General features: G+C 49.1%; 1 protein-coding gene across 1 annotated transcript; it reads right to left on the bottom strand.

The window, feature by feature from the left end:
• Positions 1 to 57: 57 nt before the first annotated feature.
• LOC135084798 (uncharacterized) lies at positions 58 to 25,826 on the bottom strand. The gene is made up of 27 exons (XM_063979536.1): positions 24,683 to 25,826; positions 24,467 to 24,601; positions 23,349 to 23,468; positions 22,653 to 22,847; positions 22,221 to 22,301; positions 21,324 to 21,473; positions 20,472 to 20,645; positions 19,920 to 20,033; positions 19,368 to 19,481; positions 18,816 to 18,929; positions 18,264 to 18,377; positions 17,712 to 17,825; positions 16,749 to 16,862; positions 16,388 to 16,501; positions 15,191 to 15,304; positions 14,851 to 14,991; positions 14,435 to 14,548; positions 13,627 to 13,740; positions 13,177 to 13,290; positions 11,627 to 11,769; positions 9,636 to 9,740; positions 9,003 to 9,224; positions 8,402 to 8,670; positions 7,788 to 7,989; positions 4,902 to 5,023; positions 3,719 to 3,822; positions 58 to 3,180 (listed from the first exon to the last, which is right to left on the bottom strand). The coding sequence occupies exons 1-27, from the start codon at positions 25,404 to 25,406 to the stop codon at positions 1,613 to 1,615; spliced, it is 5,709 nt and encodes a 1,902-aa protein (XP_063835606.1). The 5' UTR covers positions 25,407 to 25,826; the 3' UTR covers positions 58 to 1,612.
• Between the last annotated feature and the right edge of the window lie 191 nt (positions 25,827 to 26,017).

Here is a 26,017-nt window from a genome sequence, read left to right as displayed (position 1 = left end):
TACCATCAGGTGAGATACAGGCCAAGAGCTTCCTCGTTGTGGATTAAAAAAAAAGGCGACTGCTTTAGTCGAATCAATTCACCTGGGTGAAATGATTCCCAAGTGAGAGGACACTAAAAATTCCACTTTTTTCACCCAGGTGAACAAAGTGAAATAAACTCCTGTGAGTCAGAATAAGGTTTCATAAAAAAGAATACTTTACGTACGAGTAGGTTAACGGGACTAAGCTAAATATGCTTACGAGTGGGTTCAACACAATTGTCCAGCGGCGGGGTTCGAACCACCGTTCCTTGGATCTTGATTCGGCCAGTCCGACACCTTCACCGTTGGACTACAAGTTATTGAGCTGCCTTTTCAATCAACTCGATCGCAGTTCGAGAAACCGTGAGTTAATTATATCGATTATCGATTAATCTTATAATACCGTAAAGCTAGACTACGCATAAATGCAAAGATGCCACTCGATCGATAAAGGAATATCAACGGAATTATTTCGAATTTTATCGATATTTTGGGACACATTTATTTGCACAACCCTATTAAACCTTTAATAAGGCAGTGGGAATATAGTTCCCACTATATTCTTGACCTTATTTCCTTGTATTAAGGTTCAAATCAATTATTAATCTTGACAATATTTATGCCATATGATTTGGTAAACTAATTTGTAGATAGACGCTCTTATCCATTAAGAAATAAGAGCTATTTATGTGATGTAATAAAAAGTTGCGTAAACAAATGTAGTCCCATTAAAAATAAAGGTACTTCCAATATCATTTTAGTTATTACAATAAAATTAATACCAAATTAATTCTTTCCTATACCCCTTCTAAAGACGTGTAGTTTTTGAGAGATTTTCACGATTTTTTCCCGTTTTAGAAAGTATGTGAAATCTCTAAAAACTGTAATAGTAGCTTAATTCAGTCAGTGCCTGAGGTATGGAAGCGGCACGGGAGGGTGTTTTTGAGACGTCTAACGTCAGCGAGACTTCAAATGGCAATGCCAGATTTTGTATGGAAGGTGGCGTCTTTTTTTTTCGCGCGGCCATCGACCAAACCTTATTTTTTGATTACAAAATAGTGTAATAAACCAAACTTACTATGACATGTATACCTCTCAACTCAGTCTGAACTGAGTTACGAGCATTAGAAGTTTGATGATTTTACATACTAGATTTGCTTTCTGCGTACAAGCTTTGTAAGAAATTGCAACAAAATAGTGACATTGTATGTGTAAACAAACAATAACATCAATCATAGGCTCCAGTCATCAGTATGGAGCAGAATCAGCGCAATAAAAAAGACTTCACTATTTTGTTGCAATTTCTTATAAAACTTGCGCGCAAAAAGCAATTCTTAGTATGTAAAACATCAAACTTCTAATGCTCGTAATTCAGTTAAGACTGAGTTTAGAGGTATACATGTCATAGTAAGTTTGGTTTATTACACTATTTTGTAACCAAAAAACATGGTTTGGTCGATGGCCGCGCGAAAAAAAAAAGACGCCAATTTCCGGCATTGTCTTTTGTATGCTGTCACTTCATATTATTATGTAAATGTCTACCTTCCCTCACATACATCAGTCACTGACTAAGCAACCAACACACGTCACTTTAAAGACTATTGCCAAACATCATTCTATCGTCATACAAGCTCAATCTATTACACTCGCTAGCCCTACCTTTCTGTAATGCCCTATCTCTCCTTGCACGCCTCACCGCCACTGGTAAATCTCCCGGAGTTTTTACCCTACCCGCGGGATTCTGCAGATTCAAATCCCCAGACGACGAAAATATCTCCGAAACCTGCTCCAAAGAATGCTGCCTCTTAATGGTCAAGTTTTTCAAAGATGGCTTCGGCGATTTAGGCTCTCTTTCCCCCTCAATGAACTTCAATTCAGAAGTATCTATTTCCCCATTCAAAGCAGCCAAGTATACGGGATTGTCGCCACTATAGCCATTAACACTGTTCTCTTTGTCATTCGGATCGCTGAATTCGTTGTCGAAATTAGTGTACTTATTGTGGAATTTATTAAAACCAAAGTCGGTAACTTGACTCGCTTCTTTTAGTACATCGTTTTGGAACTTCTTCTTTTCGATGTCGCTTTTCGGTATCGCTTGCATTGTTATTTTTGAGACGCCGTTTTCGGAGAGCAGCATTAGGTGTTCGTCCTCGCTGCTTGAGCAGTCCGAATTTAAATCGAATGGACTGTCGTTGCTGTAGTTTTCTGTCTGGGCGTTTATGTATTGAAGTTCCAAGTTTATACTGGCCCTGGATGACCTGCCGCTGGAAGTAATGATCCTATTATCGCAGCTCAACCTTTTTTTGACGGTGGAATCTTCGGATTCAGAATGACCGGACTTGAAAATGCTCTGAGAAGACATCGAAGTCCTAAATTTATTAATACTTTCCGTGCTGCCTCTCTTTCGCATTTCGACATCTAATGGTTTCGCTTTGGGGACTATAACCGCGAATATCTGATTCTGGTTTTTGGGGTCGTTTTCGCTTGGTAATTCTTTGAATCCAAACACGTTGTTTTCTCGATTCAGATCCGATTCTATCATCATATTGGGAGATAATGTTCTGTTAGGAGGTGACAGCGTACAGGGTCCTTCTAAGCTGTAGATTCTGTCTTGATTTAGAACGAGGTTTGTAGGTCGATCATAGTTGTTTTGCTTTTCAATTATGGTAGTTTTCGTATTGGAACTTTCGGGGACCAATTTGACTTCTGTATCCATTTTTTTGTTCAGCCTATCGAAGAATCTTCTGATGCCCCATTTTGGCTTTTCCACCTTCACTTCTTGGAGTAAGTTTGTTTGTTTGGGCGCCTTTTCTTCATGAGAACTGACGTCATTGGGGACGTATTCCAGCGGTCTTTGGTAGGATCGGATTTCGTTGAGTCTGTCAGAGTTTTCTAGAAGCATTCTAGTGGAATTTTGAGTGGGTCTAGCCACGGATAGCACTTGTTCTTCTTGCGGCGGCGGTTTGGGTTCTGTGTTGGGTATGTCTTTAAGGCTCTTGTGTATGAGTGTGAGTGAGTTGGTGTTAGTGTGCGTGTTGCGCGCGAGACACGCGTTTCTTCCTACGTGGGGAGGGGGGTAGAGGAGGGGGGTGGTGACGTCACAAGTCTGGGAGGTTGTGCAGTTGGAATTCTTGTCTGGTTCTGGTGGCGCGGCCGTGTCTGCAAGAAATATACGAGATTTGTGTAGTCAGCGTATATGGAAACTGGCAATTTTTGTAACATATAAAGCCGAATAAATGATACTGAGCTGTCTATGCATCTAGATAGATAACTTTTGATGTAACACAAAAAGGAAAGAAATACAAAAAAGACGGCACAGTTTAGGCGGTCTTATCGCTATAAAGCGCTTTTCCCGACAATCTAACCAGAGTATATTTGTTTGAAATAGTCAAAAGTATTTATTGTTATGAGTAATGATAAAGTTACTGAGTCAGATAAATCTCAATCAATTCTGTCAATAGATGGCGCTAACTTAGAATAAGTTTTTGTGATAAACATAATCAATAATAGTTACACCCTAGTTGAACTTTGGCTTAAATTGTCATTTAGTATGGAAAAATGGAAATGTCATTTTAATCAAAGGTTCATCCTAGGTGTAACTTTTTATTAATAAGGGGGACAAAGTTATGAACAGAAATTAAAACAATTTTAAAACGAATACCTATATGGTAGTACTTTATCTAATTTTATTTCTTACCTGGTGGGTGCGGGTGTAGATTGTTGTCGTGTATGACGGGCCCCGGAGCTTGTAGCATCTGTTTCAGTTCAGCCATTCGCTCCTCCACGCATACCGCTGTTAATCTGTACGCAAATTGTTATTTTGTAGTTGAAAATGTACTAATTGTTGCTGTCGCGCTCGCACGCTCACTGCGGGCGCCCGTCGCACAGTCGCGACAGCAATATAATTACACGCGAGCGATAAGGATGGGTAGCTTGGGGTCATTGGACGAAATTCTACGTGCTCGGCGAACGGACTATTATACGGTTTGCCTTTGCAGACCAAGATTTTTGCTTAGCTAGCAAAAATTTGGAAAAAAATCTATCCTTATTTATGTTATAATCATTTCGCCACAGGACATCCACTGCTGAACATAGGCCTCCCCCAATGACTTCCACATCGCACGTTGGTAGCGGCCTGCATCTAACGCCTTCCTGCTACCTTTATCAGGTCGTCGGTCCACCTTGTGGGTAGACGTCTCACGCTGCGTTTTCCGGTACGCGGCCTCCACTCCAGAACCTTGCTGCCCCATCGGCCGTCAGTTCTGCATACTATGTGCCCTGCCCATTGCCACTTCAGCTTGCTAATCCGTCGGGCTATGTCAGCGACTTTAGTTCGTTTACGGATCTCCTCATTTCTGATTCGATCTCGTAAAGAAACACCGAGCATAGCCCTCTCCATAGCACGCTGTGCTTTGAGCTTCTGTATAAGGCCTATAGTGAGAGGCCACGTTCCCGAACCATAACTCGACTGGTAACACCTTAAAACGCCACCACCTTCAAACCGCCTCTGTGGTCTAGTGGTAAGACTACCTGCTTCAGACGCAGAGGTCCCCGATTCGATTCCAAGTGTGGGCAGATTTTTCTGTCCAGTTTGGTTGGTGGTAGGGCTTGTTCTAAGTCCGGCTGGCTAGCTACCACCATCTTACCTAAGTCTGTCGCTATAACAACAATGTTAACAGCATTGTTGTGTTCCGGCAGTTAGAGGTAAGATAGCCAGTTCCTCCGTGGTTGAAGATTCCGGGTGAAGCTCGCTTCCACCTTCGGCCTGATCGTCACTTACCATCAGGTGAGATACAGGCCAAGAGCTTCCTCGTTGTAGATAAAAAAATAATAAAAACCTTATCTCGTTGCAATACGGCTCAAAATTGACAAATACTCACCTGGCCTCGGCGTCGTGGTCCCAGCATTCGTCGCACGTATCGTTGGCGATCTTCAGAGCTCTTGCTTCGGGTACCGGGCCTTTTGGTAGAGGCGGGCGCGCCTTGTTACGGGATACTAGCGTCTGTTGACAAGAATATTGGGTTCAGTTTTGTTAGAAATGCAAGGCTGTTTTTTCTTTTTAGGTTTCCGTTTTAGTCCTGCCAAGGACCCCTTATAGTTTCGATATGTCTGTCTGTCCGAGGTTTTGCTTGGAAACTATTGGCATTAGAGAGCTGTGATTTTGTGGAGGTATGTATATTAATCACGCCGACAAAACGGTAAAATAAAATTTTGAAAAAAAAAATTTTTTTTAGGGTAGCTCCCCTACATGTAAAGTGGATGATTTTTTTCAACCGACTTCAAAAAAAGGAGGAGGTTCTCAATTCGACCCGTATGTTTTTTTTTTTTTTTCTATGTTTGTTACGCGATAACTCCGTCAATTATGAACCGATTTGAACAAATCTTTTTTCGGCGTATAGGTAATACCTCAAGGGTGGTCCCATTTAAATTTAATCATAAAAAAAACAACCCCCAAGGGTGGAAAATTGGGGATGAACTTTTTTATACGCAATAGCTCCGCCGATTATAAACCAATTTGAACGATTATTTTTTTGTTGAATAGGTATTATCAAAAGGGTGGTTTCATGCGAATTTGAAGAAAATATTTCACCCCCAAGGGTGGAAAATTGGGGATGAACTTTTTTATACGCAATATTTTTAATTTTTAGTTTTTTTTTGTGTTCTCGCATTTGAAGTCGGTTTTATTTTTTTAAAAAGGCTATTATTTCATCTTCTACCCCATCGTGTGGGGTATCGTTGGATAGGTATTTTCAAATGGCTTCGGGGTTTTTAACCCTTCATTTGGCAGTGATGCTTTTAAGCAACAACCACTTTGAATATTTCTACAGCACCAAATAATAAGTTTTGTGCAAATCATTCGATTTTGTTACAAAGCTTAGTTCAGCAAAACACTAGTAAATCGGTCGTCGACTGAGTTTTGAGTGATTTCATATCCATATTTCTGTCAGACGCCAAGATGACGCGCAATGAGAATAACAAAGACGGAAGTTTTATGATTTTGTACTATTTTATCATCTCTAATTATTTTTGTTTTATCTAAATTTAATTCATAATAAATCAAACTAATCATATAAAGCAATATTTGGCGTAGAAATTGTGTTTTCTAATACATGACATGCTTCCGAACCTCGATGTTGCCTAGAAGCAACAGTGCCAAACATCTAACAAAATAGGTTTAGCTTTTTGTTAATACAAAAGAGTGTCAATACACAATAAATCAATCATGTATTACATGAATAATGTTATAGAGATGGTATAGTAATTACTTTTGATGCAATTACGGACCCTGTCGGGCACAGCATTTTAGGAGAGAGGAAGAATTTGCTGTCTGTCTCTGTGTTGTTTGTCTTCTCACTTATACCGCCGCTGAACTAATTTAAATGATAAACACATTTTTCTTGCGTTGAAGTCAACAACTATAGCAGATAACGGTAACATACCAGTTTCAGAAGCTAAAGAGAAAATAAAAAGCCAACCTTGGCTCGGCATATTGATCGTGAAGTATGATGACATACGTCATCTATCAAATGTTGAAGAAAAAGGTCATTAATCGACTTTGCGAAAATGGCCAAAAAAAAGTTTAATGCATAAAATGTGAAATACGATTGGTTTTTTTAAGATTTTCATATAAAAAAATTAATTCTATAATATATCTCAATGTTTTATTTAAGTACCCCTATTTGGCAATGTGGTAAATAAGCAACAATCGTTTTTCGCGAAAATTCCAACCAAATATTTTTTTTACTATTTTTCTTAACTTAATTTGATAGTAACAATTAGGTCTAAATAGATTTTATTGAAAAAATCAAACAATTTGTGTCTTGCCAAATGAAGGGTTAAGGCAATTTTTCGCACTAAACTGTTGGGTTGCAAAATCTGATATCTATCTGAATCTGAAACTCGTTATTCGAGGGCGAGGGGAGTTCGGGTTACTAGGGGAGACCGGGGTACTAGGGGCGAGGGCCTCCCACAGCACCAGGCCCAATGCGAACACGTCTACTGCGCATAGCACTGCGCACAGCGCTGCGCGGGCGCCGCTTAGGTCTAGCGCTCCTTCTAGGGCTTCGGAATGGTCGGGGTACTTACTAGGGGGCGAAAGGAGGTTGGGGTACTTACTAGGAGCGAGGGGAGGTCGGGGTACTAGGGAATGAGAGGAGATTGGGGTACTAGGGGAGGCCGGGGTACTAGGGGAAAGGGGAGGCCGGGGTATTAGGGGTGGTTGGAGTATTAGGGGAGGTTGGGGTACTAGGGAACGAGGGGAGGTCAGGGTACTAGGGGAGGTTAAGGTACTAGGGGAGGCCGGGCTACTGACTATACCTGCATATGCTGCAGAGTGGGCCGCGGCGGCAGGCCGGGGTACTAGGGGAGATCGGAGTACTAGGACAGGTTGGAGTTACTAGGGGGTAATACTTACTAGGGGGCGAGGGGAGGCCGGGGTACTTACTAGGGGGCGGGGGGAGGTCGGGGTACTAGGGGAGGTCGGGGTACTAGGGGCGAGGGGAGACCGGGGTACTAGGAGCGAGGGGAGGTTGGGGTCCTAGGGGTGATCGGGGTACTATGGGCGAGGGGAGGTTGGGGTATTAGGGACAAGGGGAGGCCGGGGTATTAGGGGAGGTCGTGGTACTAGGGGAAGTCGGGGTACTAGGGGAGGTCGGGTTACTAGGGGAGATCGGGGTACTACAGGAGGTTGGGGTACTAGGGGACGAAGTTAGCTTGGGGTACTAGGGGAGACTGGAGCACTAGGCGAAGTCAAGATACTAGAGTACCTGCATGTGCTGCAGCGTGGGCCGCGGCGGCAGGCCGTGGTGCCGGTAGGGCGGCGCGTAGGGCGGCGGCAGGCCGGGGTGCGCGCCGCGGCAGCGCCACAGAGCCGCCCACAGCACCAGCCCAGCGCGAACACGTCTACCGCGCACAGTACTGCGCATAGCGCTGCGCGGGAGCCGCTTAGGTCTAGTGGTCCTTCTAGGGCTTTGGAAAGGTCGGGGTACTTACTAGAGGGACGAAGGGAGACTGGGGTAATAGGGGAAGTTGAGCTACTAGGGGAAGTCGGGGTACTAGGAGAGGTTGGGGTACTTACTAGGGGGCGAGGGGAGGCCGGGGTACTAGGGGAGGTCGGGATACTAGGGGAGACCAGTATAATTGGGGATGTTGGGGTAATAGGGGGCGAGGGGAGGTTGGGGTACTATGGGCGAGGGGAGGTTGGAGGTTGGGGTACTATGGGCGAGGGGAGGTTGGGGAACTAGGGGAGGTCGGGGTACTAGAGGCGAGGGGAGGTTGGGGTACTAGGGGAGGTTGGGGTAGTAGGGGGCGAGGGGAGGTTGGGGTATTAGGGGCGAGGGGAGGTTGGGGTACTAGGGGAGACCGGAGTACGAGGGGAGACCGGGCTATTGATATTACCTGCATATGCTGCAGCGTGGGTCGCGGCGGCAGGCCGTGGTGCCGGTAGGGCGGCGCGTAGGGCGGCGGCAGGCCGGGGTGCGCGCCGCGGCAGCGCCACAGAGCCTCCCACAGCACCAGGCCCAGCGCGAACACGTCTACAGCGCATAGTGCTGCGCATAGCGCTGCGCGGGAGACGCTTAGGTCTAGCGCTCCTTCTAGGGCTTCGGACAGGTCGGGGTACTTACTAGGGGACGAAGGGAAGTCGGGGTACTATGGGCGAGGGGAGGTTGGGGTACTATGGGCGAGGGGAGGTCGGGGTACTAGGTGCGAGGGGAGACCGGGGTAATAAAGGGCGAGGGGAGGCTGGGGTACTAGGGGAGGTTGGGGTACTAGGGGAGGTCGGGGTACTAGGGGAGACTGGGGTACTAGAGGGCGAGGGGAGGTCGGGTACTAGGGGAGGTTGGGGTATTAGGGGAGGTCGGGGCACTAGGGGAGGTTAGGGTACTAGGGGAGGTCGGGGTACTAGGGGAGGTTGGGGTATTAGGGGAGGTTGGGTTACTAGGGGAGGTTGAGGTACTAAGGGAGGCCGGGGTACTAAGTACCTGCATATGTTGTAGAGTAGGTCGCGGCGGCAGGCCGTGGTGCCGGTAGGGCGGCGCGTAGGGCGGCGGCAGGCCGGGGTGCGCGCCGCGGCAGCGCCACAGAGCCTCCCACAGCACCAGGCCCAATGCAAAGACATCTACAGCGCATAGCGCTGCTCGGGCGCCGCTTAGGTCCAACGCCCCTTCTAGGGCTTCGGGCGCTAAGTAGCGGAGCGTTCCAGCCTGATTGAAGAAAAAAGAAATAAATACAAATATGTGTAAAGCCTGGTCCGTGAGCACGTAGAATCCCGTCCAATGACCCCAAGCTACCCATCCCTATCGCTCGCGCGTAATTATGATTCCGTCGCACTCGCACACTCACTGCGGGCGCAAGTCGCACAGTCGCGACAGCAACATAATTACGCGCGAGCGATAGGGATGGGTAGCTTGGGGTCATTGGACGGGATTCTACGTGCTCACGGACCAGGCTTTAGCCGCATACATATCGATAGCGAATCGGTAGTTCAAAAGATCTGCAATGTAAAATTTCCCCCCCATCGGGAGGTTTTATATGGATCCAGAAACTTAGAACTTCAACGCCCAGATAGAAAACTACAGCAACTCGTAAGTAAGCCACAGAGCCTCCCACAGCACCAGGCCCAGTGCAAAGACATCTACAGCGCATAGCGCTGCTCGGGCGCCGCTTAGGTCCAACGCTCCTTCTAATGCTTCGGGCGCTAAGTAGCGGAGCGTTCCAGCCTGATTGAAGAAAAAAGAAATAAATACTAAAATAAAACCAAATATGTGTAAAGCCTGGTCCGTGAGCACGTAGAATCCCGTCCAATGACCCCAAGCTACCCATCCCTATCGCTCGCGCGTAATTATGTTTCTGTCGCGCTCGCACACTCACTGCGGGCGCAAGTCGCACAGTCGCGACAGCAACATAATTACGCGCGAGCGATAGGGATGGGAAGCTTGGGGTCATTGGACGGGATTCTACGTGCTCACGGACCAGGCTTTAGCCGCATACATATCGATAGCAAATCGGTAGTTCAAAAGATCTGCGATGTAAAATTTCCCCCCCCATCGGGAGGTTTAATATGGATCCAGAAACTTAGAACTTCAATGCCCAGATTGAAAACTACAGCAACTCCTAAGTAAGCCACAGAGCCTCCCACAGCACCAGGCCCAATGCGAACACGTCTACTGCGCACAGCGCTGCGCGGGCGCCGCTTAGGTCCAACGCACCCTCTAGGGCTTCGGGAGCTAAGTAGCGGAGCGTTCCAGCCTGATTGAAGAAAGAAAGAAAAATATATTTCAAAAATGTGACACTAATATCAATAAAATTTATTATAATAGTAAGACACGGGTCTTCACGCGACGTTTATTAATGAGTTACATTATGTACTCACGGCTTGACGTTTCGGCTGCGATGCTGCAGCCGTGGTCACAAGCAGACTGTATGTGTGTCTTACTATACTAGTTGAAATGGAACGCAAAAGTTTAAATGGATATTTCAGCGTCAAAAGTAGGTTGATCTGCGATAGTAGGGTCTTCGAGGGCCAGTATAAACGTAGAACTTCAATACATAAACGCCCAGATAGTTAGAAAACTACAGCAACTCCTAAGTAAGACACAGAGCTTCCCATAGCACCAGGCCCAATGCGAAGACATGTACTGCGCATAGCGCTGCGCAGGCGCCGCTTAGGTCTAACGCTCCTTCTAATGCTTCGGGCGCTAAGTAGCGGAGCGTGCCAGCCTAATAAAGAAGGAAAGAAAAAAAAAATTCAAAAATGTGATACTAATATCAATTAAAATGATATTTCAGCGTCAAAAGAAGGTTGAACTGCGATAATAGGGTCTTCGAGGGCCAGTATAAACTTAAAACTTCAATATACACGAATGAGTTCCTCTTCAACAATCATCATACTCTATAAGTAAGAAAAGAAAGAAACATCGATTGCAAAAAAAGGCCCCATAATCGATAGTGCTTCGATGGTAATTGATATAATTCAAATGGGAACACACGCACACCCACAAGGTGGACCGATGACATCATAAAGACGCTGGACGCAGGCCGCTACCGATCGATTAACATGGAAAGCGTTGGGGGAGGCCTATGTTCAGCAGTGGATTAGTGTCTTGCGGTGCGATTAGTATCTTAGCTCATGAATTAGCACTATCAACTATCATCTTCAAATCAGTAGCCCAATATCCTGGGGGGCACCAGACCATTCTTGGTCTAGCTATATAAGCACATGACTAGCCCTACAGTTCCTTAAAAAAGGGAGCTTTTCAGCGTTCTATCCTTCTTACCTTCTTCCTAAAAACATAATTACTATAGTCAGGTCTGTGAGCACGTAGAAATTTGTCCAACGACCCCAAGCTACCCATCCTTATCGCTCGCGCGTAATTATGTTGCTGTCGCGCTCGCACACTCACTGCGGGCGCCCGTCGCACAGTCGCGACAGCAATATAATTACGCGCGAGCGATAAGGATGGGTACCTTGGGGTCATTGGACAAAATTCTACGTGCTCTCAGACCGGGCTTTCGCCCTTCTGTGTCTCACTTCAGTAATTCTGCTAGGGGTCTCTCTCTTTGGAGTCTCACGTCATCAAGAAACCTGCTGATGATAGTTCCTCACCTCAGTGATCCTGCTAGGCGTCTCTCTCCTCGGGTGCAATATCTGAGCTAACCCCAAGTCAGCCAAACGCGGCTGCCCGTCGCTGGAAATCAGAACGTTGTTGCTGTTCACGTCGCGATGCACCACGCACGGCTTGCTGGCCGCTGTAACAAAATAGTATTTTATTGTCGGCCGTTTGGTGTAGTGGTTCAGAGCGGACTACTATGCCGAGAGGTCCCGGGTTCGATTCCCGGCCGGGCAGAAATTGAAATGATGAATTTTAATTTCTGTGACGGGTCTGGGTGTTACTATGTATAATATGTAGGTATGTATTAAAAAAAAAAAAAAAAAAGTATATAACTAGTATATCCGTTAAGCTAGCACCCATAACACAAGCATTAAGTTGCTTACTTTGGGGCTAGCTGGCGCTGTGTGAAATTGTCCAAAGATTTATTATATTTTAATTACTGTATTTATTAGTTACAAACGATATAAGAGGACGAGTAACGAATTGGATCACGGCTAGCCCCGCTTTGGACCCGGATAACCCCGCTTAAGACATGCTACATTAAAACCCAGCTAGCCCAACTGAGGACCCGACCAATCCCATTAGGACCCGGCTAGCCCCGCTTAGGACCCGGTTAGCCCCGCTACACTTAGCCCCACTTAGGATTTGGCTAGCCCCACTTAGGACCTGGCTAGCCCAACTTAGGACCCAGTTAGACCCACTTAGGACACGGCTACTCCACTTAGGATCCATCTAGCCCCGCTTAGGACCCGACTAGCACCATGGGCCCATCACGACCCGGATAGTCCCACTCCAACCCCGTTAGGACCTTCTGACCCCGCTAGACACTTACTGGGCGTATGCAAATGTGCCAGCGCTGCGGCGACGCCGTGCGCTATTTTTTTTTTTTTTAAATTTATTGTATGAACCACAAACAAGTTTACAATAAACTTAAACTAAAACCTATATGAAAAAAGAATCTTAACAATTGTAAACTCAACATCGATGGTTACATTTTACGTTAAATGGAAATAAACATGAAAATGCGGGACTTAAGTTCTTATTACATAGTATAAGTGCGCTAGTGTTCTTATGAATATCAGTGTATGTAGAATAGGTTTTTAGTGTGTGTGAATGTGAATTAGTATTAAATGTTAGTTAGTAATTTTATGATTTCTCTATACCTGCGAACGTGCTATAGCCGCGAACTCCGCCCACGATATCGGCGCGCGCTCGAGTCGTGCTCGCAACGTGCCCCAGCAGAGCTCTAGGATCAGTAGATGATCCCAGGCCACGCTTAGGACTCGGAAACTCTTCTTAAGATCAGGTTAACCCCGCTTAGGACCCGGATACCCCCATAGGACCCGGCAACCCCACTTAGGACCCGGCTAGCACCGCTTAGGACCCGGCTAGCCCCACTTAGGACCCGGCTCACCCCGCTTAGGCCCCATCTAACCCTGCTTAAAACCCGGATAGCCCCATTAGGACCCAGTTAGCCCTACTTAGGACACGGCTAGCCCTACTTATGACCAAGCAAGCCCCTTTTAGGACCCTAGACACTTACTGGGCGTATGCAAATGTGCCAGCGCTGCGGCGACGCCGTGCGCTATAGCCGCGAACTCCGCCCACGATATCGGTGCGCGCTCGAGTCGTGATCGTAACGTACTCCAGCAGAGCTCTAAGACCAGTAGATGTTCTCGAGCCCCTCTCAGGACCCAGCTAGCCCCGCTTAGGAGTCTTAGGACCCGGCTAACCCCGCTTAGGACCCCGCTAGCTAACTTAGGACCCAGTTAACCCCACTTAGGACCCGGCTACCCCCGCTTAGGACCCGACAACCCCACTTAAGACCCCTCTAGCTCTGCTAAGGACCCGCTAACCCCGCTAGGACTCGACTAGCCCCACTTAGGTCCCAGCTAACCCCGCTTAGCACCCCGCTAGCCTTACTTAGGACCCGGCTGCCCCGCTTAGAACTCGATTACCCCTCTTAGGACCCTACTAACCCCGCTATACTTACTGGGCGTATGCAAATGTGCCAGCGCTGCGGCGACGCCGTGCGCTATAGCCGCGAACTCCGCCCACGATATCGGCGCGCGCTCGAGTCGTGCTCGCAACGTGCCCCAGCACAGCTCTAGGACCAGTAGATGTTCTCAGGCCCTTCTCAGGACCCAGCTAGCCCCGCTTAGGACCAATCTAGCCCTGATTAGGATCCGGCTAACCCCGCTTAGGACACGGCTAGCCCCGCTTAGGACCCGGAAATCCCGCTTAGGACCCGGAAACCCCGCTTAGAACCCAGCTAGCCCCACTTAAGGCCCGGATACCCCACTTAGGACATCATTTAGGACCACCTAACTCCACTAGATACTTACTGGGCGTGTGCAAATGTGCCAGCGCTGCGGCGACGCCGTGCGCTATAGCCGCGAACTCCGCCTACGATATCGACGCGCACTCGAGTCGTGATCGTAACGTGCGCCAGCAGAGCTCTAGGACCAGTAGATGTTCTCGAGCCCCTCTCAGGACCCAGCTAGCCCCGCTTAGCTTCTAGTGTGCCAAATAAATGTATTTTCTTTCTTTCTTTCTTAGGACTCGACTAGCCCCGCTTAGACGTCTTAGGACCCAGCTAGCCCCGCTTAGGACCCGGCTACCCCACTTAGAACCCAGCTAGCCCCGCTTAGGACCCGGCTAACCCCGCTTAGGACCCGGCTAGCCCCGCTTAGGACCCGGAAACCCCGCTTAGGACCCGGAAACCTCGCTTAGAACCCAGCTAGCCCCACTTAAGGCCCTGATACCTCACTTAGGACCACCTTACTCCACTAGATACTTACTGGGCGTATGCAAATGTGCCAGCGCTGCGGCGACGCCGTGCGCTATAGCCGCGAACTCCGCCCACGATATCGGCGCGCGCTCGAGTCGTGCTCGCAACGTGCCCCAGCATAGCTCTAGGACCAGTAGATGTTCTCAGGACCGCTCTAGCCCCGCTTAGGACCCATCTAGCCCTGCTTAGGACCTGGCTAGCCCAACTTAGCACCCAGCTGGCCCCACTTAGAACCCAACTAGCCCAATTTAGGACCTAGCCTACCACGCTTCGGACCCGACTAACCCCGCTTAGGACCCAAAACTAAGCCCGCTAGCTCCGCTTAAGACCCGGTTACCCCGCTTAGGACCCAGCTAGCCCCACTTAAGGCCCGGATACCCCACTTAGGACATCATTTAGGACCACCTTACTCCACTAGATACTTACTGGGCGTATGCAAATGTGCCAGCGCTGCGGCGACGCCGTGCGCTATAGCCGCGAACTCCGCCCACGATATCGGAGCGCGCTCGAGTCGTGCTCGTAGCGTGCCCCAGCATAGCTCTAGGACCAGTAGATGCTCCCAGGCCCCTCTCAAGACCCCACTTAGGAGTCATAGGACCCGGCTAATCCCACTTAGGACCCAGCTAGCCCCGCTTAGGACCCGTATATACCCACTTAGGACCCGGCTACCCCACTTAGGACCCAGCTAGCCCTACTTAGGACCCAGCTAGCCCCATTAGGACCCAGCCAACCCCTCTACAGCCCCTGCTAGCTCCGCTATACTTACTGGGCGTATGCAAATGTGCCAGCGCTGCGGCGACGCCGTGCGCTATAGCCGCGAACTCCGCCCACGATATCGGCGCGCGCTCGAGTCGTGCTCGCAACGTGCCCCAGCATAGCTCTAGGACCAGTAGATGCTCCCAGGGCCCACTTAAGACCCAGCTAGCCCCGCTTAGAAGTCTTAGGACCCGCCTAGCCCCACTTAGGATTCGACTAGCCCCACTTAGGACCCGGCTCACCCCGCTTAGGCCCCGTCTAACCCTGCTTAAAACCCGGCTAGCCCCATTAGGACCCAGCTAGCCCTACTTAGGACCCAGTTAGCCCTACTTATGACCCAGCAAGCCCCTCTTAGGACCCTAAATACTTACTAGGTGTGTGCAAATGTGCCAGCGCTGCGGCGACGCCGTGCGCTATAGCCGCGAACTCCGCCCACGATATCGGAGCGCGCTCGAGTCATGCTCGTAGCGTGCCCCAGCATAGCTCTAGGACCAGTAGATGTTTCCAGGCCCCTCTTAAGGCCGAGTTAGGCCCGCTTTGGAGTCTTAGGAGCCGGCTAACCCCGCTTAGGACCCGGCTAGCTCCGCTTAGGACCCAGTTAGCCCCACTTAGGACCCAGCCAACCACGCTTAGGACCCACCTAACCTCGCTAGCCTCGTTTAAGGCCCGGGGCGGTTACTCTACATAGGATCCATCTAGTCCTGCTTAAGACCCGGTTAGCCCTACATAGGACCCGGTTAGCCCTACTTAGGACCCAGCTAGCCCTACTTATGACCCAGCTAGCCCCATTAGGACCCAGCCAGCCCCATTAGGACCCAGCCAACCCCTCTACAGCCCCTGCTAGCTCCGTTATACTTACTGGGCGTATGCAAATGTGCTAGCGCTGCGGCGACGCCGTGCACTATAGCCGCGAACTCCGCCCACGATATCGGTGCGCGCTCGAGTCGTGCTCGCAACGTGCCCCAGCAGAGCTCAAGGACCAGTAGGTGTTCTCAGGGCCGCTCTAGCCCCGCTTAGGACCCAGATAGCTTAGCTAGGACCCGGCAACCCCACTTAGGACCCGGCTAGTACCGCTTAGGACCCGGCTAGCCCCACTTAGGACCCGGCTCACCCCGCTTAGGTCCCATCTAACCCTGCTTAAAACCCGGATAGCCCCATTAGGACCCAGTCAACCCTCTACAGCCCCTGCTAGCTCTGCTATACTTACTAGGCGTGTGTAAGTGTGCCAGCGCTGCGGCGACGCCGTGCGCTATAGCCGCGAACTCCGCCCACGATATCGGCGCGCGCTCGAGACGTGCTCGCAACGTGCCCCAGCATAGCTCTAGGACCAGTAGATGTTCCCAGGCCCCTCTCAGGACCCAGCTAGCCCCGATTTGGAGTCTTAGAACCCGGCTAACCCCATTTAGGGCCCGGCTAGCCCCGCTTAGCACCCAGCTAGCCCCACTTAGGACCCGGCTCACCCCGCTTAGGCCCCGTCTAACCCTGCTTAAAACCCGGATAGCCCCATTAGGACCCAGCTAGCCCTACTTATGACCCAGCAAGCCCCTCTTAGGACCCTAAATACTTACTGGGCGTGTGCAAATGTGCCAGCGCGGCGGCGACGCCGTGCGCTATAGCCGCGAACTCCGCCCACGATATCGGAGCGCGCTCGAGTCGTGCTCGTAACGTGCCCCAGCATAGCTCTAGGACCAGTAGATGTTCTCAGGGCCGCTCTAGCCCCACTTAGGACCCAGCTAGCTAAGCTAGGACCCGTCTAGCACCACTTAAGATCCGGAAACCCCGCTTAGGACCCGGAAAACCCGCTTAGAACCCAGCTAGCCCCACTTAAGGCCCGGATACCCCACTTAGGACATCATTTGGGACCACCTAACTCCACTAGATACTTACAGGGCGTATGCAAATGTGCCAGCGCTGCGGCGACGCCGTGCGCTATAGCCGCGAACTCCGCCCACGATATCGGCGCGCGGTCGAGTCGTGCTCGCAACGTGCCCCAGCATAGCTCTAGGACCAGTAGATGTTCTCAGGGCCGCTCTAGCCCCACTTAGGACCCGGCTAGCCCCGCTTAGGACCCGACAACCCCACTTAAGACCCCTCTAGCTCTGCTAAGGACCCGCTAACCCCGCTAGGACTCGACTAGCCCCACTTAGGTCCCAGCTAACCCCGCTTAGCACCCCGCTAGCCTTACTTAGGACCCGGCTGCCCCGCTTAGAACTCGATTACCCCTCTTAGGACCCTACTAACCCCGCTATACTTACTAGGTGTGTGCAAATGTGCCAGCGCTGCGGCGACGCCGTGCGCTATAGCCGCGAACTCCGCCCACGATATCGGCGCGCGCTCGAGTCGTGATCGTAACGTGCCCCAGCATAGCTCTAGGACCAGTAGCGACGCTGTGCGCTATAGCCGCGAACTCCGTCTAATCTAACCCTGATTAAAACCCGGATAGCCCCATTAAGACCCAGCCACCCCACTTAGGACCTACCTAGCCTCGCTAAGGACCCTCTTAGGACCCGGCTAGCCCCCTATCTACTTACTGGGCGTGTGCAAATGTGCCAGCGCTGCGGCGACGCCGTGCGCTATAGCCGCGAACTCCGCCCACGATATCGGCGCGCGCTCGAGTCGTGATCGTAACGTGCCCCAGCATAGCTCTAGGACCAGTAGCGACGCTGTGCGCTATAGCCGCGAACTCCGTCTAATCTAACCCTGATTAAAACCCGGATAGCCCCATTAAGACCCAGCCACCCCACTTAGGACCTACCTAGCCTCGCTTAGGACCCTCTTAGGACCCGGCTAGCCCCCTATCTACTTACTGGGCGTGTGCAAATGTGCCAGCGCTGCGGCGACGCCGTGCGCTATAGCCGCGAACTCCGCCCACGATATCGGCGCGCGCTCGAGTCGTGATCGTAACGTGCCCCAGCATAGCTCTAGGACCAGTAGCGACGCTGTGCGCTATAGCCGCGAACTCCGTCTAATCTAACCCTGATTAAAACCCGGATAGCCCCATTAAGACCCAGCCACCCCACTTAGGACCTACCTAGCCTCGCTTAGGACCCTCTTAGGACCCGGCTAGCCCCCTATCTACTTACTGGGCGTGTGCAAATGTGCCAGCGCTGCGGCGACGCCGTGCGCTATAGCCGCGAACTCCGCCCACGATATCGGCGCGCGCTCGAGTCGTGATCGTAACGTGCCCCAGCATAGCTCTAGGACCAGTAGCGACGCTGTGCGCTATAGCCGCGAACTCCGTCTAATCTAACCCTGATTAAAACCCGGATAGCCCCATTAAGACCCAGCCACCCCACTTAGGACCTACCTAGCCTCGCTTAGGACCCTCTTAGGACCCGGCTAGCCCCCTATCTACTTACTGGGCGTGTGCAAATGTGCCAGCGCTGCGGCGACGCCGTGCGCTATAGCCGCGAACTCCGCCCACGATATCGGCGCGCGCTCGAGTCGTGATCGTAACGTGCCCCAGCATAGCTCTAGGACCAGTAGCGACGCTGTGCGCTATAGCCGCGAACTCCGTCTAATCTAACCCTGATTAAAACCCGGATAGCCCCATTAAGACCCAGCCACCCCACTTAGGACCTACCTAGCCTCGCTTAGGACCCTCTTAGGACCCGGCTAGCCCCCTATCTACTTACTGGGCGTGTGCAAATGTGCCAGCGCTGCGGCGACGCCGTGCGCTATAGCCGCGAACTCCGCCCACGATATCGGCGCGCGCTCGAGTCGTGATCGTAACGTGCCCCAGCATAGCTCTAGGACCAGTAGCGACGCTGTGCGCTATAGCCGCGAACTCCGTCTAATCTAACCCTGATTAAAACCCGGATAGCCCCATTAAGACCCAGCCACCCCACTTAGGACCTACCTAGCCTCGCTTAGGACCCTCTTAGGACCCGGCTAGCCCCCTATCTACTTACTGGGCGTGTGCAAATGTGCCAGCGCTGCGGCGACGCCGTGCGCTATAGCCGCGAACTCCGCCCACGATATCGGCGCGCGCTCGAGTCGTGATCGTAACGTGCCCCAGCATAGCTCTAGGACCAGTAGCGACGCTGTGCGCTATAGCCGCGAACTCCGTCTAATCTAACCCTGATTAAAACCCGGATAGCCCCATTAAGACCCAGCCACCCCACTTAGGACCTACCTAGCCTCGCTTAGGACCCTCTTAGGACCCGGCTAGCCCCCTATCTACTTACTGGGCGTGTGCAAATGTGCCAGCGCTGCGGCGACGCCGTGCGCTATAGCCGCGAACTCCGCCCACGATATCGGCGCGCGCTCGAGTCGTGATCGTAACGTGCCCCAGCATAGCTCTAGGACCAGTAGCGACGCTGTGCGCTATAGCCGCGAACTCCGTCTAATCTAACCCTGATTAAAACCCGGATAGCCCCATTAAGACCCAGCCACCCCACTTAGGACCTACCTAGCCTCGCTTAGGACCCTCTTAGGACCCGGCTAGCCCCCTATCTACTTACTGGGCGTGTGCAAATGTGCCAGCGCTGCGGCGACGCCGTGCGCTATAGCCGCGAACTCCGCCCACGATATCGGCGCGCGCTCGAGTCGTGATCGTAACGTGCCCCAGCATAGCTCTAGGACCAGTAGCGACGCTGTGCGCTATAGCCGCGAACTCCGTCTAATCTAACCCTGATTAAAACCCGGATAGCCCCATTAAGACCCAGCCACCCCACTTAGGACCTACCTAGCCTCGCTTAGGACCCTCTTAGGACCCGGCTAGCCCCCTATCTACTTACTGGGCGTGTGCAAATGTGCCAGCGCTGCGGCGACGCCGTGCGCTATAGCCGCGAACTCCGCCCACGATATCGGCGCGCGCTCGAGTCGTGATCGTAACGTGCCCCAGCATAGCTCTAGGACCAGTAGCGACGCTGTGCGCTATAGCCGCGAACTCCGTCTAATCTAACCCTGATTAAAACCCGGATAGCCCCATTAAGACCCAGCCACCCCACTTAGGACCTACCTAGCCTCGCTTAGGACCCTCTTAGGACCCGGCTAGCCCCCTATCTACTTACTGGGCGTGTGCAAATGTGCCAGCGCTGCGGCGACGCCGTGCGCTATAGCCGCGAACTCCGCCCACGATATCGGCGCGCGCTCGAGTCGTGATCGTAACGTGCCCCAGCATAGCTCTAGGACCAGTAGCGACGCTGTGCGCTATAGCCGCGAACTCCGTCTAATCTAACCCTGATTAAAACCCGGATAGCCCCATTAAGACCCAGCCACCCCACTTAGGACCTACCTAGCCTCGCTTAGGACCCTCTTAGGACCCGGCTAGCCCCCTATCTACTTACTGGGCGTGTGCAAATGTGCCAGCGCTGCGGCGACGCCGTGCGCTATAGCCGCGAACTCCGCCCACGATATCGGCGCGCGCTCGAGTCGTGATCGCAACGTGCCCCAGCATAGCTCTAGGACCAGTAGATGTTCTCGGCCGCCACCTTCGGTTAGTGTCGCTCGGGTGTCGCTGCCTGCAAAAAACAAAAGGTTTTAACACTTTTTACTCTTCATTCGTTTCAGCCAAATGACGTCACTGATGGAGAAACGGAGACATGCTGGAATATGATGCACGTGGTGGTAAAATCTTATCAATGATTTTGGATGACAAATGTATGGGCTTATCGCGTTATATCGATATGATGGCACAATAGAGAGGCGCGCATCCTAGGCCTACGATCTGGGGACTTAGTATGAGTTTATATCAAACGTATTCGATATCGAGTGCGTCAGTCTATGAAGATTTTAGTTCTTGAAAGTTTCCGCTAGAGGCGCTGTACAATCCGTCATACATCTATACTTTATTATAAATGCGAAAGTAACACTGTCTTTCTCTCCTTCACACCTAAACCACTGAACCGATTTTTATGAAATTTGGTAGGGACATAGTTTGAGTCCCGGGAAAGGACACAGGATAGTTTTTATCCCGGTTTTTGAAACAGGGACGCGCGCGATAAAGTTTTTCTGTGACAGATAAAATTCCACGCGGGCGAAGCCGCGGGCGGAAAGCTAGTCAGAAATAAGGAGATCTCCGGGATAACTAAAATAATCGACATAGCCCGCAGAATTGCCCAACTTAAAGTGACAGTGAGTGGGGTACAAAAAAAGCTTGCAAAACAACAATAGAAAACTTCATAATTTGTTATTCTTACCGTAATACAACAGCAAGTTAGAGTGAGACAGGTGCGGCAGCGCGTATATCGCCGCCTCTTTCTGCCACGCGCCCGCGTTCGAGTACAGTTTGACCGCTACGGGAGTCGAACCTAGGGTTCCGCGCCACACAGATCCGAACTTGCCTTGGCCTGGAAAACATCATCATTATTAATACATAAATATGAACTCTATTCCTTACAACTAAAGTTCTTTTCTCTTCTTTCGTTTAGAGTAATGTACCTACAGTGAGGCTACTCCGAAAATCATGATCCGAAGTTTCGAATCCTGCCATCCCTCTCACGCATTGCGAGATGCCAGCATGAGCGACGGTGACAGACAGACCCAAAACTACGTAAACAGCGTTCCAGAGTAGCCTCCCTGGTCCTTAACTTCGAACTCCTCCTACGTTCTTCTGATTAATTTCGTTGCGGGTCCAGTGACAGTTTAACTTTCCCCCGGGGCAAACTTGACCTTCACTGGTTGGGTTATTGGCGGTCAAGCTGTAGATCCTGGCTACACAGGAGTTGCAGCGGTGGCAACGAGAGGTGGGAAAAATTACTATAGATCGTATCATCCACGAAGACGCGCCCCACCATTCCTCTGCTAATGTTTGAGTGTTATCGGTACACGCTAAATATCCATGATTTTTAAATGAATTAGCACACACACATTACAATAATGACGCTCGGATTGATTGCATCTAACTCCTCACGCCACTTTTGTAACTTGTCTATCAAATCAATTCAAATCAAATCAAATCAAATCAAATCAAAGCATTTATTTTGCGAAAATGGGTTTACATCAGTAGGTGTTACAATTTTTCAAGTAGGTATCTCCATCTTCCACCTTTAGGCATGCAAAATTATTACTGTATCCCTCAGATAGTGTGTACTTACCAATATGTTCGATGAGTGTGAGGTTGTCAACACACAGCAAACCGGTTGCCAAGGCGTCCGGACCACTGCCCATCACTTCACCTGTAAAAATACATAATAATATTTATGTTATTAATTTATTCAATAAAATAACTGATTTAGCACTATTATTACCCCTTGAAAGAATGTGCGAGCGGGAGACAGCCGTAGTGCGAAAGGGATAAAATCAGGTCACTGACCTTTCTCGGTGACCAGCTGAGCGTCGGGCTAACTTTTTGACGCTCGGAAGATTGTGCGAGCGAGAGACACCCGAAGTGCGAGAGGGACATAGCTATAGCCGAAAGTTCACTGACCAGCTGAGCGTCGGGCTAACTTTTGTCGCTCGGAAGATTGTGCGAGCGAGAGACAGACATAGTGCGAGAGGGATAGAGCTATATTATAAAGGTTACTGACCTTTCTCGGTATCCGGCTGGTCGTCTTGAGGCAGCGTGCGATTGCAATAAAGCCTTCGCAGCACCAGCGCCTTCACCAGTATAGCGGCAAGCACCAGTAACACTGGTGCCGCTAAAGCGGAGTACCGAGCGGAGAGTGGCGGAGCGTCCATCGTGGACTCCGCTTTGATCGTCACTGATTCTTCTTTGAGGGACACTGTGGACAATATTTTAGAAAGATATTGTATACTATACATACAGGGTGTAGCGAAAACGGGCCACTAACCAAAGCCACTGATGGTACAGTTCAAAGTTTTAATTTTTGGTTGATTCAGTGAGAGCTATCGTTTCGATTTCTATTGAGTGGCCGCCACCAGGTGTCACCAGTGACATGTTGTCACAGACATTTCGCAAGTGGACACCAGTTTCTACGCATGTAACATGATAAATGTACATACTAACTAAATGCGTTAAAAATCCTGTAAACGCAAATCCTGTAAATCCGGTAGCCATTGTTGGCTCATTTGCGCAAAACTTGAGATAGAATTAATTACAAATTAGATAAAATGGTGAAAGCATTCTGCATTGTGGTACATAAAAATGCTTCTCAAATTAATGCGTATTTCTATTCTCGGTTAAAGAAAATATTACTAAAAAGCTTTTAACTTTTCGGCATTCGTAAGAGTAGTACTGCTATGTCATACACTCATAAACTCACAGAAGTCAGCGTTGCAGAACTCTCTAGTGCAGCAACAGAACTTGGTGCCCGGCATCTGATCGATGGGCGTGCACTTGTCACATGTGTTCCGGCCGTCCCGCTGTGACGAGTGCCAGCAACCTGAAATGGAATCGTTGAGAAATGTAATTGGGATTTTGGGTTTGAGGATACCAATAGTACCACAAAACAGCCTGAGCGTTCCTGCACACGACGCCGCCGCCGCGCCGTCGCCGCGCCTTTGCACTGTTTATACGCGCCGCGTGAACACCGCTGCCGCGCCGCCGCCGCGCCTCGGGCAAAATTATGCTTTGATGGCGCGGTGGCGGTTTTACTCGGTGCGTATGAACAGTGTAGCGGCGCGGCGGCGGCGCGGTGGCGGCGTCGTGTGCAGGAGCCTTAAGGCCAGCTCCAAATGTTGACCCCAACGCCATCTTGTCGAACAAGTGGTTCTAGAAAAGAGCATTGGCACCAACATTGGACAAGCAATTTTCTAGATCTACAGTGAGATGCAGACAGTGGTGTTGGGACCAACATTGGGGAATCTGCTGTCATCAGTGGCGGCGTAAGGCGTAGGCGACGTGGGCCACTGCCTACGGCCTCGCGGAACAAGGGGCCTCGCGCATCAAAAATTTTGCTCACATGTCAAATTCAACTTTTAAATACTATTAAATATAAATTATTGATAGATAAACAATGTAGTTAAAATTTTTTTTCTTCCAAACAAATTCAGCCATAATCAGACACAAAATTAAGCAACAACACGGTTTTAAGTGACAAACATTATTCTTTGGCGCAAAATTCCTCTAAAAATAATCACTGAATCAAGAAATCAGAAACTGTCAATGAATAGACCATTGACCCGTTTTTTTTTATTATTTCATAAAATCCGTCTTCAGGTCGCCACAGAACAAGGCCTCGCGAAATCTGTCTTGCCCACATCAAATTTAGGTCTTGCCCCGCCACTGGCTGTCATACATTGATTACAATAATTTAATAACCCTTCTTCTGGCGCAGTCGGGTAAAAAGAAGATACAGCAGTTAAGTAACTAAGCACTGTTTATCCTTTTGTATTTATTTAGTTATGAAAAATATGTAATAACTATCACATATTATGTTACCTTGTCCCAATATAGTGATGTTTCCATCCGTGTGACGATGCCACAGCGCGTAACAAGTTGCTTTTGTGTCCGTACACTGTTCGACTTGAGCTGTGTCTCCGTTAGGCAACGTTGTCTCTGATATAGGACCAATATCTGAAATATTATGACATCAAATTATTATTTTTTTATCTAGACGTACATTTTCTTATAAATCTCTCAAAGTAAAATACAAACCATAGCTATAGTTTTCAACCACCATTTGTGCCTGCTCCTCATCTTCATATGAAGGCGTAGCACTCACAGCTATTCGATGAAGTTTGTACAAACAAGAAATAGGCGGGATGCCAGTTGTGGCGACCTTTTTATTCTTAACTTTGGCCTCTGGAAGACCATTTTTGACGTTACCATCAGATTTACTCGTGCCAATTGCTTTACTCTCCGTAGATCCTACGTCTTTAGAATCTGCAACGTTATTAGAATTCCCAGCCCCAATAAAATCATTCGAATTTGGAATTATAGCACTTCTTTTTTTAATCTGAGGATCTGGCCAGTAGTAACTTGACTCGCTCTCTTCACTGACAAAAGAGTTTTCTACACTTCTTTTTTTTCTGTTACCTTCTTGCACTGGACCTAAGAACCTAGATTTTTTTCTGTTCAAATGTCTTTCCAGCCAGTAAGGGTTGTATTCTTTAGGATCTGCTGATCTTTTGCTGACTTTGGGATGGTCTTGAGTTGTCCAGTAGAAATCTGGGAGATTGTTCCACTGTATAGTTCTTCTGTGGTGATATTTGGTGAATGTCCTCACATAGTGGAAGGGTTTTGCATGATGTATCCCATTCCTAGAGTCCAATGACTCTTGCGGCCGCGAAGTTAGCACTTTCGCAGTGAAAATAAACAAAAACAACACTATACATTTTAACAGCGGCGTTACCCGTTGAGATAAAATATTTTCCATCATGTTTAACAGCTTAAATTCTTCCTCTCTCCATAATTACATATAAAACATCTGTTTTTACTGCATAATGTGACATACAGCTTAGCAACCAAGACACTGCAGGTTTTATCGATTTTTTACACTGTCGTAAGCTACTGCGGTGATTAAACTATATTTTAACACAGTTCATCTAGCTGCCAATTGGGAAATACATTACAAAAGTTAATTTACGTAAATAATGCACGGAAATATGCAAAAATGTGATCAATATTAAAATTCAAACATACGCAAAAAGTTTTTGTTCAAAGTTCTTTAAGTTCACACACGAAACTTTTACTTGGGTGACCGATAATTTGCAGGTTTGATTAATTATTTAAACTCGCACCATTTCATTATATACAGTAAAACAGAAAAATCAATAATATGTTGACAAACACAGATCAATCCATTTTCCGACATATTGAAAGTGGCGTTTCGTTTCCTGATTTTCATACAGTTCATTAAATTATTATCACATAATGTAATTAAGCAAAAAAACATTAATTAGACTAATTAAATAACAAAATAAAATATATCTCAAATTAACTTCTCACTTTAATTTAATTTCAAAATAATACATGAACGTATTCGGATAT

Source organism: Ostrinia nubilalis, chromosome 27, assembly GCF_963855985.1.
Source record: "Ostrinia nubilalis chromosome 27, ilOstNubi1.1, whole genome shotgun sequence".
Taxonomy (NCBI): Eukaryota; Metazoa; Arthropoda; class Insecta; order Lepidoptera; family Crambidae; genus Ostrinia; species Ostrinia nubilalis.
Note: the sequence above shows the minus strand (reverse complement) of the source record. Positions and strands in the feature narration are given on the sequence as shown.